Source organism: Callorhinchus milii, unplaced genomic scaffold, assembly GCF_018977255.1.
Source record: "Callorhinchus milii isolate IMCB2004 unplaced genomic scaffold, IMCB_Cmil_1.0 Scaffold5, whole genome shotgun sequence".
NCBI lineage: Eukaryota > Metazoa > Chordata > Chondrichthyes > Chimaeriformes > Callorhinchidae > Callorhinchus > Callorhinchus milii.
This window is the reverse complement of record NW_024704746.1, coordinates 5,729,026-5,749,587: the sequence shown is the minus strand read 5'-3', so window position 1 is coordinate 5,749,587 and position 20,562 is coordinate 5,729,026. Positions and strand designations below refer to the sequence as shown.

The 20,562-nt window shown below is 43.5% G+C and overlaps 1 protein-coding gene across 1 annotated transcript in view; it reads left to right on the top strand.

Moving 5' to 3' along the window:
• Positions 1 to 244: 244 nt before the first annotated feature.
• Positions 245 to 20,562, top strand: part of LOC103184779 (LIM homeobox transcription factor 1-alpha) — a 107,495-nt gene continuing 87,177 nt past the window's right edge. Inside the window, exons 1-3 of the mRNA XM_042335516.1 lie at positions 245 to 277; positions 11,020 to 11,210; positions 14,387 to 14,483. Of these exons, the coding sequence (XP_042191450.1) occupies positions 14,408 to 14,483 (76 nt within the window). The 5' untranslated portion in view covers positions 245 to 277; positions 11,020 to 11,210; positions 14,387 to 14,407. The remainder of the gene's footprint in view (positions 278 to 11,019; positions 11,211 to 14,386; positions 14,484 to 20,562) is intronic.

Sequence of the window (20,562 nt, the reverse complement as noted above, 5' to 3'; positions counted from 1 at the left end):
TGTGGGGTTTGCTTTCTGACTCAGAGCTGAGAGAATTGCCACGTGAACCAATTAATTGTTCAAAAGACCTTCAAGCTAGTGGAAGAATATGAATGGCCACAAACCACTGACTGATGTTATGTCCTGAAGTTGGGCTGGATCTGTGACCTAATGCTCCAATCGAGATATGTATCTATGGATCCCAAACCATTTTCAATATGAGAGTTAAAGTTGTTGAGTGTTGCTCTCAGTACCAGCGGGCATTTGGCTGCAACTGACCTGGTCCTCCACTCTACTGGTAAGTGAAGCCTACTGTACTAAAAGGTATGTTGATTTGTTTTACTTCCATTGTCTCCCCTTGCTTGCTGCCCTCCTGAAGACATTTGACTCCCTTTTTTTCCTTCTGTTGGGGTATCATTCCATACACTCCATTTGCCCCTGGTACCTCAACCAGTGGCCATTCTCCATGTGTGGGCCTTGACAGTGGATATTGTCAGTCTGTTTGACTGTGAGAACATCATTCTGTTCTCAATGTTGGGGGAATCCGCTTAGTGATCAAGAGCAGGATTTTCCCCTCTCTCATTGAAAAGCACCGAGGCCAATGTTGGCCCCCCTTCTGCTCTCCTGGTTGAGATCTAGATCTATTTTGTGGATTGACAAAATACACAGTCAATCCACTTTACAATATGGAAACACCTGGGAACACCTGTTTTTATTCCACTGTACAATTTATTCTGTGAAGCACTTTGAGACGTCTCAACGACATGATCAAATGCAAGGATGATCATTATTATTAATTATTAACTTCCTGACATGAATTGGGGCAGCATTTGCGGCCACAGTTGGTCTCAGTGTGCTTGAGTCACTGAGGAATATAATCAACATAAACACCCACTCATGATGACAATTCTGTGACCCCCTGATGGCAAGTTCACGTGTGCAGGCTGGATGAGAACAGGATTAAGCAGTTGTTGCTTTCACCCGGCCCCCATCACCTTCACAATTCAATAGACTGTTAATGCTCTCAGCGTCTGGATATCACACGTGCAGGTTTGACACGTGGTTGAGATGCTGGAGAGACGCCAGCGCCTGGGAAACTTACTCCGGTACGAGTCACCACACTGAGTAGAAAAGGAGAGTGAAGAGCAACGTAAAGAAACATTCCACTTGTCAAAAGAGACCCTGTGTCACTCAGAGCTCGTCGCTGTGGCTATATAATAATAATAATATTTGCATTTAATATAGCACCTTATCACATTGTTGAGACATCTCAAAGCGCTTCACAGAATTCGCTACAGGACTACATTTTAGTGTACGTCCTGGTTTGTGGTTAATTTCAGTTTATGTGGGCAGGTATGTGACCATCCATATACATTAATTTTAGCTTCAAATGGTCCATGCAGGTATTGTTTATTTTTCTGCAACATCATTTATGCTTCTTTTGCCATGGAGCGAATAATGCGATGTTCCTGGTGGTTGGGATGTAATAATGAACACGCAGAATCTGTTATGCAGTATCACAGTTTTCACCTCTGTCTGTCTGTTGGGCAGTGACTATTAGCCCCAATGTTTATTGAGTATACAGTAAATATCCAGTGTGTCAGTCTCATTCAGTCAGTAGCACTCTTGCCTCTGAGTCAAAAAATTGTGGGTTCAGGTTGTGACTTGGAATCCATATAGTCTAGGTTGACACTCCAATGCTGTGTGGGGGCAAGGGTGCGTTGCATTGTTTGAGGTGCTGTTGTTTGGATGAGATGTTAAACTGAGGTCCCATCTGCCTGCGTTCTGGACAGCAATCTTCCAAATAAAATGAGTCATTCAGTTCATGGCTGTTTGTGGGACATTACTGTGTGCATTGTTGCTGTGTTTGTCTACAAAATACACAGTGACTGCACTCTACAGTAAATCCTGTGAAGTGCTTTGAGACGTCCTCCCGACATGAATGGTGCTATATCACATAGAATCATAGAATCTTACATCAAGAAAGAGGCCATTCGGCTCACCGTGCCTGTGCCAGCTCATTGTAAGAGATACAACAACAACAAGATTCCATTTATTGAGCGCCTTTCACGTCGGGAGGACGTCCCAAGGCGCTGTACAGTTGGGTCAGGACCCGAGCAAGATAATCAATTAGTCCCACTCCCCTGCTCTTATCCATTGCCCTGCAATTTTTTTCCTTTTCGAGTACCTATCCAATTCCTTTTTGACGATTACTATCGAATCTGCTTCGAAAAAGGATTATTATTATCCAGCAGGTTGAATCTGAAAGATTTTTTTCATTAACGTGGCCCAAATAGTATCCTAATTGTCCAGTTGCCTTCCCCACATGGTGCACGGACATTCACACTACACACCCAAACAAATTGAACACTAAATAAAACAACCTCATAAAATTATGCCAGAGATTGCAAGGCAGGAGCTTAATCTTTGGGTTCAGAGCTGACTGATATAAACAGCTCAAGTTAGCTTATACTGTTCATGATGTTCTCTAAACCGCTTGATGCATGTTGATACATGCAGCCTCTAACTCCCTTCAGGGCGTCCATTATTCTATATATAAACTACTACAATAGAGGTTCTGATGAAGAAAGCCCTTTCACCTCCATTTGATCTTATGCTGCCAGATACCAACCCACAATATCACAATTTCTGTCATCAACACTGTGCGTGGGCGAGAGATTTAATTCAGGAGAAACTGCACCGATTGTTATAAAATAATCACGAAGGTTGAATTACCTTCAACAACAGCAGAATTGAGAGATTCTGTATAGTTGCTGACAGCTGATTAATGTGTTGCGTCGGAGTGGCACAGAGACGCCCAGACCAGGAATTTCCCAACGCCTCCCTCTCCTCCCCCAATCTGTCATGCAGTTAGCTTCTCTCAGCCAGGATGAGGGTAAGGCTACCATGATGCTTGGAGTCCAGTAGCGTATTGGTTAGAGCACTCGCCTCGCAAGCTAGAAGCGAAATCTTAGGCAAGTGTTCTGACTCCGTATGCCTGTGTTTACCTAGCAGTAATTAGGAACCTGGTTGTTAGTAGATTGGCGGATTGCTTTCCGATAATAATAATCCCTCCCCCCCAAAAAAAAATTTGGTCACTCAATCCATGACTGTTTGTGGGATACTGCTGTGTGCAAAATATACAGTCCATAAATTACACAGTTAATTCACTTTGTTCTGTGACGTGCTTTGAGACATCTTAACAAAGGGATATATCAAATGCGAGTATTATTACTATAATTATTATTATTGGCCTTCACAGATCTGGGTCAGGGGGAGCAAATACCAACCAGCCAGGACTTGGGGAGATGTCACTGTGGAGGGCAGGATTGGGTACGGATGTCATGTCCTGCCTGGCAATGCTAGAATCAAGAATGGCCTTTCGATGAGATGATCAGGGTTACCTGCCTGTAACTACTCTATTTCCATCCTGAGGGTGTGGGGAGGTAAATGGGTCTCCTTGCTGAGTTGGCTCTAAGGTAACATGTTTGGCAATGGAACGTTAGAATTGAGTCCACCCTCTGAGTGGTCTCGGTAGCCTGCAATATCCCAGGGCTCTGCTGATGACAGACCTGCCAGCCTGGCTCGACCTGGAGGGGCAGATCAGTCATTGAGGACTCTTCCCACTCAACTCCTATTAAGCCTGCAAGCCAAAGCCCTAATGGTAGAATGGTTCTAATTGGATGTGAAATGGCTCGCAGTGGCAAGCTTGCAGTTTTTGCTGGTTAAATTCCAATATTAACTCCAATATTTGTTGGGGTCCTCAAGCCTTGGCCATTGCCAACCTGCACCTAATACTCCCTGGAATTAGGTAAACAGGGTACATCCCTTTGGGGGAGATGGTGTGTATTCCATTCCAGACACAGGGATTTCTATGTGTATGAAACTCTCAGTCTCGTTTGGATACTGTGAAGCGCTGTGATGTACCAGACACCCGGCTGACCAAAAAAACAAAGTGTCCATTGGTTTGTATATAAGCCATACAAAACCCTCTGGTCCTGAACACGTTTGCCATCAGTCACAAGGATCAATAGTATTTTATTCACTCACAAAATACACAGTCAATTCACTTTACAATATATTCTGTCAAGCGCTTTGAGACGTCTTGACAACATGATAAGGCATTATAACTGTAGTTAGTTGCTAGGATTATTATTATTCTGCAAAGAACCAATCAGTATTTCTTTATTAAAATGTTTCCAAACTGGAAATCCAAATGCCATGATATTGGGAGCCCAGTAAAATAGTATTCCACAGAAAATGCTGTTTATCTTAAAGGGTGTTAATAATTTAAATTAAGAAAAACAGGAATGTATTTAAACGCCAGGTTTAACTTGGGTTTAAAGTGAAGGAATGACCCCTGTGCTGTCACTGAATGCTGGTCCCGTGGTTATGTTTAGTTACACAGAGAGAGCTTTCTCTTTAACCTCGTCACGCCATCATCCAACGCGAGGTTAATGTGAGGGGAATACAGTGGAGATTTAACATTGCATATTAATTTATATAAATACCGTATTATTTTGTGAAAAACAGTAATGCAATAGGGAAATGACTCCTGGCCACATACAGGAGGTTTGCTTTCAAGGCGTGTGTGTGTGTGTGTTAATTGCAGTTCTGGTTTGCTGGTGTGAAATGTGTGCGAGAGAGAGAGAGAGAGAGTGTATGTGTGCTCCAGTTATAGCCTTCACACAGTCGACGGTGCCAGGCAGACAGACTAAGGAGTGTCACAGGCAGCCTGGGGAAGGAAATTGGGGTGGGGAGAGAGAGAGAGAGCAATAGAATAAAGTGTAAAAGTAAAACGTGTGTAAACAAAAATGCAAGTACTGTACAATATTGTTTCAGAGTCGACGTTTCCGAGCAGAAATTGGGTTGAGCTCTGGAGTGCTGAATGCTCAGTGTCTGTCTGTCTGCCTCGGGCTGTGGGGAGGGGGGGGTGAGGAGCTGAAATGTTTGGTAACTGTAGTCAGTTGGGTTTGTTTTAGGATATACAGTAGTAACATAACATGTGTTCCCCACTAAGCTCGACCCTGATGAGCCGGTTGGGATGGGATGCGGTGGGTCGCTGGTTTGGCTGTTGGGCAGACAGACGGACAGACAGACAGACAGACAGACTGGGGCTGAAGGTTGCAAAGTCAGAGCCATATAATATAAATCTAACGCCATAAAAACCTTGATCAATTGTCCCATTGGTATATTCCCGGTCTCCTGTCTGCCCGATTGATGCGTTAGGGAAGCATGGATTCTATCCAGTCATTCGATGGCATTGCAACCCAACTTACCTGCAAAATACACAGTCACTACACTTTACTGGAAGCCCTGTGTTTTTCTTTTGGGGGGGGGGGGGGGTGGTGCACGGCGCCGTGTGTGTGGTGAATACAAGGATTTTTTTAAATTATCATTTGAAAACTAAGCCTTGTTTGCAGCCCCTTTTCTGAATGTCTCCCTGGGGTGCGATTTTAATTTTATTTCCCCCTTTAATTTATGGTTTTTCGCATTTCTGCGTTCAGTTTATTGTTTTTTTTTGGTTTTACTCTTTTAAATGGTTAAATGCTGCCGTCAAAATGTATTTCGATTTGATATATTTTATATTTAATATGTTTTTAGTCAAATCTCAACAGCAACACGATTAACAGAGAAATGTTACTTGTGTTTTTCTGGCACTGTTTGTTTTGTTTTTGAGGAGGTTATTACTCTCTGTCCGGAAAGGTCGATGAGGAAAGATTTCTCTTTGCTAAAATGCACTTTCTCCAGAGCCGGATCTTAGATTTCCCCCCTATCTATAGATATATAGATATCTATATATTTCTCTCTCTATTTATGTATACCCTCCCCCTCTCTACCCCACGCCCCCCCCCCCCCCCCCCATCCATCCCCTCTCCCTTTATTCCCACTCTCTTCCATCCATTTCCCTCTTTCCCTCTCTACATATTTCCCCTTTCTTTCCCCCTCTCTCTCTTTCTTTCTTTCTCTCTCTCTCTCTTCCTCCCCTCTCCCGTTCCCCCTCTTTCTCTGCTCCCTACCTCCCCCCTCTCGCCCGTTTCTCCCCCACACTAAGTCAGTCGATGACTTTCATCGCTTTAGTTGGCTACAATCCGTGCAGTTTAAATATTGTTTAAAAAGAACATTGCAACTGTGAATGTGAGCGAAGAAGAGAGACAGGAGCGGTATTAATTTATATAACTTTTGCACTCTCTATAGTATAATAAATACCCAGTCTGTATGTGTGTGTGTGTATATATATATATATGTGTGTGGGTGTATGTGTGTGTGTACATATATATAGGGTCATGATACCATTACAATGTTCTAATACGACTTAAAGAAATTATGATATTTTGATTTGTTTAGGAAATCACGACTTTTTTGCTCACCCTGTGTATATGTGCGTGTCTTCGCCCCCTTTGTACATATATATATATTGCATTCCCAGAAAGAGAACTTAATTTAAAATCACAGAAAGAGACACATCCGCCTTATCCGACTGCAAGTCTGCATTTATGAACCTCATTTTCTCTTCTTTGTCCACTTGTATTAGTTTCAAAAATCCCCAAATCGAACTGATATTTCTGTCTGCTAACGAATTATCCCCGACTTTTTCTCCCAGTTGTACATTTCGGGGTGTTTTTTTTTTTGGAGGTGGTGGTGGGGGGGGGGGGGGCATTAGCCTGGGAACTGGTTCCCTCGCCTCTCTCTCTCTCTCTCTCCCTCTCTGCTGTGTATCAGCCTGTGTGTGTGTGTGTGTGTGTGGACAGCCTCACACCCTCAATAACAGCCTTCAGTGAGTGAGATTTGCAATAAAACCTGCCCCCGAGCAAAGCCGGCGCTAATGAGCTCTTATCACATTATTATCTAAGCGGCCGCTGATGCCTTCCAAGATAACAAGAAAGATAATTATATTCAAAAGCCAAAAAAAAAATCGATAAGAAAATATTAATCTCTGTGCGTGGCTGTGAAGGAGATAATGGTGATAGCCAAGCAGTCAGGTCACTGTTTGCTGGAATCCAATGTGACGGGATTGCAGAGGAGTGTGAGACTTTGCTAAATGTGCTTTACTCCTTTAACATATTCATTTTAGGGGGAAGTAATTTTCTCAACACCCCCCCCCCCCCCCTCCTCCCGCCCCCCCCCCCCTTCCTTCCTCGTTTCCCGTTAAACCATGTAATATTATAATCCAAATCACCGCTTCTTCCCATTTCATAAAGGTAGGAACGCACAATCCGCTCTATTTTCGTGCAATAACCGATCTATAATCGAACGTGTTTGGTAGATATCTCCCTCCTCGGTGTGTAATATTGATTCAATAGTAATACGCCTGGTCCACATCCAGAATATGATTCAGAATAAAATCGAATATCACGATTGCACTCTATATAATAAAGTAAATATCCATAAATATATATAAAGTCTGTGTATGTATATATATATTCTCTCTTTTTGTACCTAGATATGACATCCCCAATTGCCTCTATATACACATGACATATATTGTGTTCTCTATGTTCATATAAACACATGAAATTGCTAATTTCATCTGTGTATAATCTACCGTACACCAGAGAACGCCATTTACATAAACAGCATCTCACACATTGCCTTCCCTCTATAAACACATTACATTCCTTACATTTATATAAATCCATATAAAACACTCCCAACGCATATAACCATTACACTATTACATTCTCAATCATCCGGTATATAGATAAATCTATTCCCTATATTATTTGACATATATTACATCCCTATATATACATATATACATAGAGAGAGAATGTATCAAGTTGTTATTGTATAACCACCCCGTCTGAAACGATTCCACGTTGTCACTGTGCAGAGACACACACACAACACACACTGTAACAGTGAAATTGTCAGCGCTAATGTGCCATCATTTCTCACACAGTGTAATATTGCCCGTGTGTCAAGACAGCCGCTGTTTGCAGGACACAGGTCACTGTCTGAGTGAGGTTCATTCAGAGTCAAACCAGCCACACCGTCACCTGGTAATGACATGTACAGCTCCTGACTGCTTTTGTTAGTCGCTGCGTGGAAATGCTGTCACTCATTTTTCGCGGCTGACCCGAGGCAGTCAGGGGACAGGGGGAGCTGAGAGGAGAGTCTGTGGGGTGTAGTGTTTGGGAACAGAGGCGGCACCGCCAGTCCTGGTCTCCACAAAGACTCCCCAAGCGGAACCCCAACCCCCAAACTCAGCCCCAAACTCAACACCCCAACCCCCAACCCCAACTCAAACCCCAGGCCCAGCCCCAACCTCATCCCCAACCCCGGCTCCAACCCAAACTCCTCAATCCCCAACACCCAATCCCAACCACCAACTCCCAACCCCAACTCAAACCCCAGCCCCAACCTCATCCCCAACCCCGGCTCCAACCCAAACTCCTCAATCCCCAACACCCAATCCCAACCCCCAACCCCAACTCAAACCCCAGGCCCAAACACCAAGCCCAGCCCCAACCTCATTCCCAACCCCAGCTCCAACCCAAACTCCTCAATCCCCAACCACCAACCCCCAACCCCAACTCCACAGCCACCAACCCCGAGCCCCAGTCCTCAACCCCCGAGCCCCAGCCTACAAGCCTCACCACCCAGCCCCAACCCCCCAATTCTAACCCCAACTCCTCGGCCCAGACTCAAGCCTCACGCCATCTGATCCCTGTACAAGAGAAGAACTTGTTCAATGCGCGTATTCATTGAAAATAAATGCAATCCCCCCTACCCTTCCCCATATAATTTTTTGTTCAAAATGTAGATTTTTGTATTATTATTTGTGGTTGTTTTGGGGGCCTGTGCTCGTCTCTTTTTAAATATATATTGTAAAGTGTAGAGGGGTCTGAGTTGGGGGATATTTCCTCCAGGAGAGTGGGGGGGGGGGGGGGGAGTGCTGTGGACGAATGGAGGTGCGTATTTTGGACAGAAATTCGGGAGAGAAATTGCCTCTCTTCAAATGTCGCAAGTGTAGTTAAACAAACTGTCAGGACATTAGAGAGAAAGAGATATAAAAGTTAAAAGTTCCGCGCATCAGTGGCTGTTGGATCTTTTCAGTGGTTGGGTAAAGTATATATACTTTTTTTCCTGGATTCCCAACTGTTATTTCCTCCCAGTCCCGCATTCAGCCCCTACTGGCTGGATAGAGAGAGAGAGAGAGAGAGAGAGAGAGAGAGAGAGAGACTGGGAAAGGGTTCAGGAAACCCCTCTGGAGCTTAGCACAGTGCCCGGGGAGTGCGAAGCGAGTTCCGTGCCTTTGGGCACCAGTCACACAGGTGATAACCAGGCACCAGGCTCTGAGCTCTGAGAGTCACTAACTCATCGTGTGGTGGGGGTTTGGGCTAACCTACTGCTAAGGGCTGAAGCTGCAAAACGACTTTCAAATCCCCCATCGAACTGAGCTTGACAGTAAAATAGAGAACCTGGTGAATATGGAGATCACAGAGCGTGTGGGAGGGACACAGATTGAAAGAGAAAGAGAGAGAGAGAGAGGGGGTGGTGGTTAGAAAGAGAGGAAGGGAGAGAGAGAGAGGTTGGAAAGAGTGGGGAGAGAGAGAGAGAGAAGCTGGAACGAGAGGTAGAGATGAGGGATGTAGAGAATGAGAGATACATAGAGAGAGATATAACAACAGAGATATAGAGACCGAGGGAGACAAGGTGTGAGGGGTATATATAGAGAGCGCGACCAGAGGGGTAGAGAGCCAGATGGGTGGATGGATGACTATTTAGAGAGATTGTGGGGACAGGAGTGCGAGGGAAGGCTTTGAGATCGATGGTGAGAGGGTGTTGGGAGTCAGGAGCAAGGTCCAAGGGAATTCGATGAAGGGAAAGGAAGAGAGGATGAAGGGCAAGGAAAAGGGGAACGAGGAAGGGGAAGAGTAGGGACGGAGATATAATCATTCCAACGAAAACACGTTAGAATAAGAGGTAGCAACGCGGTAAATGGCTACTCAGATTTTACACACATTCACTGAATCTAATGGGGGGGGGGCTCTCAATAATAGTTTATTATTTTAACAAAAGGTTCAGAAGAAAGGCCAGTAACGTAATTTCCTTGGTTTTGGGTGTGAGAGAGTGTGAAACTAGTCAAACAGTGAGTCAGTGAGTGAGCCCCCTTTTGCACACTTACTTTTCCATTAGGTTTGAAGTGTTTAAAAGTGACCTGACACCCGCTGAAATTAAATACGAATAATTATAATCCTTGCACTTGATGTAGCGCCTTGTCACGTCGTTGGGGTATCTCGAAGCGCTTCACAGAATATGCTGTAAAGCGGATTCACTGCGTATTTTGTGGGCGAAACGCGGCAGCCAATTGCGCACAGCAGTGCCCCGCAAACGAGTTGCGGATTGAGTGACCAAATGATCGGCATTGTATTGGGGGGAAACGGCGACCAAATAAATTGTGGTGGAAGGCGTTGAAGTCACTTCACACATTACAACACCTAAAAACATCTGCAATGATAAATCACTCAGAGCCTCAGAGCGTGCAAATACCTGGCGTCAGTTTGAGCGGGTTGTGACTGTAATTTCATCCTGGACCTGAGCGAGCAACGAGTTTCCCTCTGATTTCCGTGCAGAGTCGATGTTTTATTTTGTGTTTGGTTTGGTTTGGTCCCTGGGACTATTTTGCACCAGCTGACAGCCAGCTGTTCCTCCGCCCAGTGCCTCTGCCCTGTGACCGGCGCGGAACAATCCAACAGCGCTAACTTCCCATATGACAGAAGCAGAAGGTGTGTGATTCCCTGTGCGTGTGTGTGGTGTGTGTGGTGGTGTGTGTGTGTGTGTGTGTGAGAGGGGGAAGGGGAAGGGGGAAGTTTGGGTTCTGGGAGGGGACAATCTAAAAAAAAAACCCACCAGGACAAGGCAGTCTGGGAGTCGGGATCAGATTGTGACTTGCCACAGAGAGAGAGAGAGGGAGAGAGAGAGGGTATCAGGAGAGTGAGTCTCTGCCGACAGTACACAGGGAGTGTGCAAGTATTGGAGTTATTAGACTTGACATACACTACTTGGATTTTTTTTATATACCCACCTCCCCAGAACAGAGAGTGAGCCTATCTACCAGCCTGCGACTGGCAGTGGGAATCTGGGAATCGGCTCTGGGAGAGATGTACCTGCACTGGGATTGATCCGAGAGCGAGAAACCCAGGGTGGTGAGGTCGGTTTGGAAACAGATGCAGATATGCTAACTCTGTCCATTCATTGAGCGCCGGGAGTAACTGATATCGAGGGTGAGTTGCAATTTGACCATCAATTGTGTGTTCTGTGAAGCGCTTTGGGACGTCCTCCCGACGTGAAAAGCGCTATATCAAATGCAAGGATTATTATTATTATTATTGTAGACTTAACACATTGAACATTGTCTTTGCTCTGTCTGTGTGTGTGTGTCTCTCTATTGAAATCATACTTTGCAGTGTAATTGGGGAGGGGAAAAACTAGAGATCCCTTATCCAGACTTTGAGACAGAGAGTCCCTGACAAGACAGACGGACCGATATTCTGATTTTGGCAGTTTTTTTTTAACCTCCAAATCGTATCTGTTTTGCACACAAACACCAAGCTGACATTTTCCTTGTAAATTACTTCCAGAGGAACCTCCTTTATTTAAATGTTTTCCTGTCAGCTCACACACACTTAACTCGTGTCCCAGTGTCGCTCAATCTCCAAGTTTTATATAATAATAATAATAATCCTTGCATTTGATATAGCGCCTTATCACGTCTCAAGTACTTATCTAAAATGTGCTTTTAATAACGTGGTTTATTTTTAACAAGTTTTTTTTAAACAGCCTCCCCCCCCTCTCTCTCACACACACACACACACACAAAAAAACACCTGTGGCTTTCTTGATCGAAATAAAATTGTGGAAATCATAAAGAAAGAAATGTCTCTAAACGATTTGTATTTAACTGGGGTTTAATGTTTTATTCGTAAAGGAACTTCGTAAAGTGTACACGTTTGCAGGTTATTCGCCACGCTCCTTGATGCATTTAGCACATATCTTTTAAAATATATATATTTAAAATGATTTGATTAAATATGTATATTTTGGGGGGGTGGGTGGGGGGAGTTTCGAGACATTTTTAAAACTATGCGGGATAAGAGATGTCAGTTCACACTCTGGTGGTTTTGTAGGAAGCCACTAAATGTCACAGCCCCTCGCAATCTCTTAAACAGGATGAAATTTTAGATTGATCTCTGTGTGTGTGTGACAGTGTGTGGCAATGTGTGTGCATGTTTGTGTATGTGTGTTTGTGTATGTGTCAGTGTGTATGTGTGTCTGCTTCGGGAATATGTGTGTGTCTGTGTGGGCAATGTGTGTCTGTGTGGGCAATGTCTGTCTGTGTGGGCAATGTGTGTCTGTGTGGGCAACGTGTGTGTGTGTCTGTGTGGGCAATGTGTGTGTGTGTCTGTGTGGGCAATGTGTCTGTGTGGGCAATGTGTGTGTGTGTCTGTGTGGGCAATGTGTGTGTGTGTCTGTGTGGGCAATGTGTGTGTGTGTCTGTGTGGGCAATGTGTGTGTGTGTCTGTGTGGGCAATGTGTGTGTGGGCAATGTGTGTGTGTCTGTGTGGGCAATGTGTGTATGTGTCTGTGTGGGCAATGTGTGTCTGTGTGGGCAATGTGTGTGTGTGTCTGTGTGGGCAATGTGTGTGTCTGTGTGGGCAATGTGTGTGTGTGTCTGTGTGGGCAATGTGTGTGTGTCTGTGTGGGCAATGTGTGTGTGTCTGTGTGGGCAATGTGTGTGTCTGTGTGGGCAATGTGTGTATGTGTCTGTGTGGGCAATGTGTGTGTCTGTGTGGGCAATGTGTGTGTGTGTCTGTGTGGGCAATGTGTGTGTGTCTGTGTGGGCAATGTGTATGTGTCTGTGTGGGCAATGTGTGTGTCTGTGTGGGCAATGTGTGTGTCTGTGTGGGCAATGTGTGTGTCTGTGTGGGCAATGTGTGTATGTGTCTGTGTGGGCAATGTGTATGTGTGTCTGTGTGGGCAATGTGTGTGTCTGTGTGGGCAATGTGTGTGTCTGTGTGGGCAATGTGTGTGTGTGTCTGTGTGGGCAATGTGTGTGTCTGAGTGGGCAATGTGCATGTGTGAGAGTAGAGAACAGCAGTGTGAAAAGCTGTTGTCACTGTACTAAATTCACGGCGATATTAGCAGAAACGGGACACGGAACACACGCGGAGTCCCAACTTTCATTTCTGAACAATTAATTGAAACGAAATACCATTAAAAGAACGATTTAAAATAACGCTTTTTATTGATAAAGCTGACTTTAACATATATATATACATAATGCAAAATACTGTACACTGTGTGTGGGCGGGCGGGCGGCATAAAAGAGTGGACACAAACCGAGATTTGGCGAAAAGTTTACAATGTTAAACTTACTGATGCGAGTGGAAAACTCTCAGGGAGATAGATGTGCCGGGAACGGGTGGGAAAGCGGGATCATTCCCGGGATCAGGGATGTGTTAGCAAAGTAACAGGGAATCCAAGTTCATGGTTCAAGTAGGAGCTCTTTAACAATAATGTCTTGTTCGCCGGAGCAGAGGGGTTGTTCCAAATAAATCATTGATTCCGCTCCCGATTTGGGAAATAATTCATTCATTCATTCACACACGATTTGTTTTCATTCTGGATCATCTCAGTCGGTTTTTATTTATATTTATTTTATTAAAACCAACACGAATCGCAACTGAATAAACGTGTTCAATCTTTGGCGTTATCCATCAATGTTCCTCCCTCGGCGGCGGAGACGATAAATGAATACATTCATTAACACGTGGCGTTTTGACCAACAGATAGATGTTAAAAAAAATAGACTCGGATTAAAATAAATAGCTTTTTTTTAAAAACTTTTAATGACAATTTCTTCGATTGGCAATTTGGACCGAGTGAGGTCGGTACGAATCCCGGTTGCATTTTGCAACAGTTCCGCGCTGGGCTGGTTTTCTTTGGGGGGAAAATTACGATTTTACAAATTTATGGGGTTTTTTTGTTTTCGTTTTTTTTTCGTGTGAGTGTGAAACAGACTAGTTTAGTTGCACCTCTCTGATTTTAGCGAATCTCTCTGTCTGTGAGGGTTCAACGGTGCCTTCAGAAAGGGATCTGCTGGTCTGGACACCTTGGGGCTGTGTGTGTGTGTGTGTGTGTGTGTATGGGGGGGCGGGGGAGGGTGGGGAGGGGGGAGAGCAAGTCTGCTCTCACTCTCCTCTCCATGAGCCGAGCGGGTCACCACCAGTCGGGAAGCGGCGTTTGCTTCAAGTGGAGCCCAGTGTGTGTGTGTGTGTGTGTGTGTTTCTATCCTCCCAGAGAGAGAGAGACACAAACACACAGAGAGATAGATAGAGAGAGAGAGAGAGAGTGTGTAAGGAGCGGCCAAGTTGACCACGATACTCACTCTGCCTTTTAGGTACAACTTCTCCCCGGGATCATGTTGGACGGGTTGAAAATGGAAGGAAGTCTCCAAGCCTCGGCTCAGAGTTCCGCTTCCCTCTCCTCTCTCCTGGGTGAGTGCCTCTTAGCGTAAAGTCTCAGAAACTTCCCTGATTTCTCTCTCTCTCTCTCTCTCTCCCCCCACCCCCCCCCCCCCCCCCAACACCCCAATCTATTCCACCCTCCAGTCTGTCGCCGACTCCTGTCTCTGTGTATTATTTGAATCAGCTTCAGGTGAGCTTTTGTTCGTGTCAAGAGAGAGTCGAGGCTGCGTGTTGATGCTTGCCATCAAGCACCACGTAAACATCACCCAATCTCACAGTTGCACTCCCGATAAGAAATTCTGCCCCCCCCCCCCAACGCACACTCACCTCTGCACAACCCGCTCACAAAATATGCACAGCTGCACACTCACAACCCGCACATTTACGGAGTCACCATTCGTGCCTGCGCACAACTGCACTCAAACGCACTCATGTCCTGAAACACAACGCGCGTAAAATGTAACTCGTAAACACCAATCGCTCTCGCAGACACACAGCCACACTCATATCCGTAAAATCACACTAATATACACACCGACCGCGCGCGCACACACACACACACACACACACACACACACAATAATCGTGTACACAACACGTTCAAAATATATTCGTGTACAACCCACACTCATCAACACAGCCACGCAGTCAGATATATATACACACTAATACTTCTAAACGAAACCATATTGTACATGAATGCCCTCATCGCCATAAACACTTCTAACAAATATAGAAACACTCACAAATGCACACTCGCCAGTATACACGCGCAGCTCGCTCACAATATGTACATGTACATACACAGTACGTGTTTTGCAACCTATATTTCAATAATCACGCACGTTTAATACACAAGGTTAGTTATTGATACGGATTGATATCCCCATATACACACACCCATCTCCGCACACACACACACACGCGCGCATCTCCGTGTACACACAAACACATAACCGTGTACACACGCACACACAAACCCGTGTTCACACCACACAATCCCCAGTCAGTTGCAATCGTTAGACACAGCTGATGTGCAGCGCTGTTGTGGGAAATAAATGTGATCAATTTTACCAATTTTGTTCTGTTTATGATCGGCTTCTGCTAAAGTTAATTTATCACCATTTGCTTCCTGCTAATCCCCTTCGCCTTATTAACATGCAATATTCAACTCCCCAAATCAAGATGTTTTTTTCCCCCCCTCCCAAGTGAAAGATGCAGTATTGCTCGGTTACCCTCAACTCACCGGGGGTTTAATTTTAAAAGCGTTTTATTGCATATGAAGTACGAGTAAAATAATATGAGTAAAAGTCAAAATAATTTGTGGCATTGTTTTTAAAATAAATTTAGAAAAGCGGCACGAAACTAGACTTTACTGCGACAGAGAAACAAACCTGGGCATTAAGTGGAAATTTACAGTCAAAATGTTCGACTGAATCACCGGGAAAAACTCCCACATCCATGGCTTCTCATATAAAACTGTTTATGTATAAAGGTTACATTTAAGCACCCTTCTCCCTCATAGTATTTGATTATTCTAGTACTTTCTTTTTTTTTAACCGTATAATATTTTCCAGCGATGTCACTTTTATTTACTAAACTGCTGTCAGAGAAATCAAATTACAATCAATTCACTTTACAGCAAATCATGTGAAGCGCTTTGAGACGTCTCAACGACGTGATAAGACGAGGATCAAATGCAAGGATTATTGTTATTATCATTGCTATTATTATTATTATAAATTCATACCCAGGGAGGCGCGTGTTAACTTGAAGTTGTCTTTTTCTTTGGGAATGGGTAGATAATATTGATTTGGCAATTTCACAAATAAACATTGGGGGAGTGGGGGGGGGGGGGTGTCTGGGGAAATAAAACTGGCGAGAGGTGAAGGGGTCCCTTGTGAAACAGCGAGAACTACCCCCACCCCCTCCCCATCTCCATCTCCTCAGCCCCTGAATGTCAGTCACACTTCCCTTCACCATAACCACTCACCGAGAGAAATCGAAAGCGCGTATATATATATTATATATATATATTATAAACCCTCCCCGATTTCTAGATTACTGGAGTGGAGAGTAGTATAATAATTACACACCCTGATCTGTCACACACACACACACAGCCTCGTCGTCCTCTTCCCCCAAATACAAACTGGGGATGTGGAATGAATGTGAAATGGTGTGTAAAAGAATAAAGGCAAATGGTGTTAAAAAATTAAAGGCGCTCTTTCCCCAATTAAAGCAGTGAATATTCATTGTGTTGAGAGCGGCTCTGTGATGCCGAAACAATGCCACGTTTTATTTAAAACGAGGCGGGTATTTCACCGAAATTTACCAGGCGCGGGGGTGTGGGGCAGGGGGTTGCAACGAAAAATATATTTTATAGAAATATATTTTATATCTGTATAAATAGAGACAGAGAGAGAGAGAGAGAGAGAGCGGCGATGCAAACCTTGAGACTCGAAAGAAAGAGGGAGAGAGAGTTCAATGTGATTTCTTTAGTTTGTGACACTTTTTGGAAGGAAAAAGTATATATTTTATCCGTTTTGTTTTCCAGTCCTGTGCTGAATTCTTTTGTTGCTGTTTCTGTCTGTATTGGCTATGAATTCCCAGGTAGATGGCCTCATTCTCTCTCTCTCTCTCTCTCTCTCTCTGTACACACACACCTCTCTAGTTATACAGTCTCTCTCTCTCTCTGTCTCTACGGCTGACGTGAATGAAAGAAAGCCTCGTGTTTGATAGACAAACTCCACAGATCACAGTAAAGTGTATTATTACCACAATACAGAGCCCGCGCGGTTTAGGGCCAATGCATTAACACACACAGCGTTTGCATGATAAATAAACTCTGATTACAATGAAACCGGATCCGTACGGCTTCCCCAAACCCCGCCGCTTCCAGAAGAGAGAGATTGTTTTAAAATAAAAAAAAGTTTGAACAAAAAAATATATTTCTCTTAAAATAAATAGGATTTATGGGGATGTGGGGCTGTTCGCCGTTAGAGGGTTTATTGCTTCAGCGGTGGGGCGGAATATAGGTCAATTTATATATATATATATATATCCATTTAATCAATTTGTTTTTTATATATATAACAAATAAATCACACTCTAAATCAATATATATAAGAAACCCTACAAATATATAGTATAATATGTATGAAAAAATCTTCAGTGACACGTAGGCAAAACAAATAAACCATTATCTAAATCAATATATATATCGATACATATATTTAAAAAACGTATATTACCTATAATACATGGAAAACTTCAGTGACACGTCACTGAAATATATGTGTTTATATATAAACAATTAAATCACTATATAAATCAATACATAAAAACGGTGTATACTCCTAAATATATAATATATTAAAACAAATAGATCACTATCTAAATCAATATATGATATGTATGTATAATATAGATATAACCCCCAGAATATATAATATACAATATAAAAAAGCTTCAGTGTCACGTATGTTTATGTATATATAAACCCCAACTAAATCAATATATATATATACTGTATATAAAACCCCTCCTAAATGGCAATTCAGGGAGAGTTAGTGATATTTGAATGACAGATTTTGAATAATGTGATTTGCATGTGCGCTGGGAGGCAAACACACACTGCAGTGCCGGGTCTAAACCTGAGCTGTCAATCCCAATTTCACATTGCTCTCTTTCACTTTCTCTCTCTCTCTCTCTCTCTCTCTCCCTCTCTCTGGGTTTCTCTGTGGCTCTCTCACTCTCTCTTCCTCTCTCTGTGGCTCTCTCCACCCCTGTCTCTGTGTGTGTCCTCCCTCCCCCTCTTTCAGTAGCTCTCTCTCTCCCGCTTTCTGTGTGTGTGTCTCCCCCCACCCCCCCACCCCCCCTCTGTGTGTGTGTATGTATGTGTTTGTGTGTCACTCTCTCCCCCCCCCCCCCCCCCGTTGTGTGTGTGTGTGTGTGTGTCTACTGCGTGTGTATGTGCGTTTCTGTCTCTTCCCCGTGTGTGTGTGTGTGTGTGTGTGTGTGCGAGTCTATCTCTCTCTCCCCCCCACCCACCCCGTGTGTCTCTCTCCCCCCCTGTGTGTGTGTGTGTGTGTCACCCCCTCTCCCTGTGCCTCTCTGATACCTCTCCTCCCCCAGTGACATTTGGAGAGGACAATCGTTAACGAACTGACTGCAAATAAATACATTAACACAACGAAACCGCCTCCTCTAAATCCTCCAAATCACACTCCATTTATCCAGCTCTCCTCCAAGAATTATTCCCTTTAAATACTCCCTGGGTGTTTGGTGTTTAATGAGCCATTGGGCTTAACAATATCAACATGCTGACCTTTAGTTTTCGAAGGGTAAAAATTGACACCTTTAACGCAAACGTATTCGAACGAGTTGGGAATACTATCGCAAAATAATAATAATAATAATAATAATAATAATCTTTGCATTTGATACAGCACATCTTCGGGCTGTTGAGACGTCTCAAAAGGCTTCGCAGAATATACTGTGAAGTGGAGTGACCGTGTTTTGTGGGCTAAACGCGGATGTTGTTTTGAAATATTTTTTTAAAAAAATTGTTTATTTAAAAATAGTTTGAAGAAGTGCGCGTTTTTTAAAAAAAATATTTTAACGGAGTGCAAGTAAAACCGAGCGATTTCTTTATGTTTCATTCATCTGCAAAAGGAGTTTGGGACCGTGTGTCAGACTGGTGTTGTTTCTCCCCGGGTTTAATCCACCCTCCTATGATTCGCACTTCCAAAATAATAATAATAATAATTCTTGCATTTGATATAGCACGTCTTCGAGAGGTCTCAAGCGCTTCACAGAATATAACGGTAAAGTGTAGTGACTGTGTATTTTGTGGGCGAAACGCGGCAGACGATTGCGCACAGCAATGCCCCACAAACCAGTCGTGGATTGAGTGACCAAATTATTGTTGATGTTATTGTTTTATTATTATTACAGTATTTTTAAAAGGGGATTATTACCCTCGGAAAAACGATGAATTAATACTACTGTATACTGTAATACTGTATATATAATTTACTGAGGTTCCTGCAGTGGTGAGGTTCCTGTTAGTAGTATATTGCAAGATTCAGCGGCTCATAACTCGGGTAACGGTAGGAAAATGCTTCGTTTTCTGTGAAGAGACTGTGTCGCTGAAGTTTAAACTCTTTCCTTGACATATTTAACTTGCAAACAAGTTTATTGGGCTGTTTGATGTTAATATGAATTTTCCTTTCTTCCCTGGTTTGTCTCTCTACCCCCCCCCCCCCCACCGCCACCAACACACACACACACATGCGAGCTGTAATTATACATATTACCAAAGCCCTATCTGACACTAATTCAATCATAAAAACACTTAAATTAAGAATGGATGTAAACGAATACTGTTTAGAGGGATAATGATACATGTTTAGACCCACACACTCACAAACACTCATAAATACCACGTTTTACCTCTGTCTCATACACACAATCTGCTCTATATATGTGTATTATACACATGTACAGATCAATAGATAAATGCACACACACATGTAGATAGATAGATAGATACATACATACACGTTTACTTACACACACAAGTAGATACAATCAAACGCACATATGTGCACGCATGTAACAGGCGTAGTTGTGTATGTGTGATTTACGTATGCATATTTATTTGTGTGTGTGTGTATACATGTGTACTCATACACGCAAATACCCACACAAATAACTTGTTTAGAAACATCTAATATGCAGACACATATTTATTATACACACACGTATACACACACACACGAATGATATACATGTCGCATGTAACATGCCCAGTTACACATCATGTACTCTCTCTTTTACACACGTACATACTGTAAATGTCGCTGCCAATGAGCAAACCTGAAAACACTCACACACTCTCTCACACTCACATACACTCTCTCTCTCACACACACTCTCTCTCTCTCTCTCTCACACTCACACACACACACACTCTCACACACACACTCTCTCTCTCACACTCACACTCTCACACACACTCTCTCTCTCACACACACTCTCTCTCTCACACACACACACACGCGCGCGTACGTTGCATGATATGTTATACAGTACAGACGAGTCA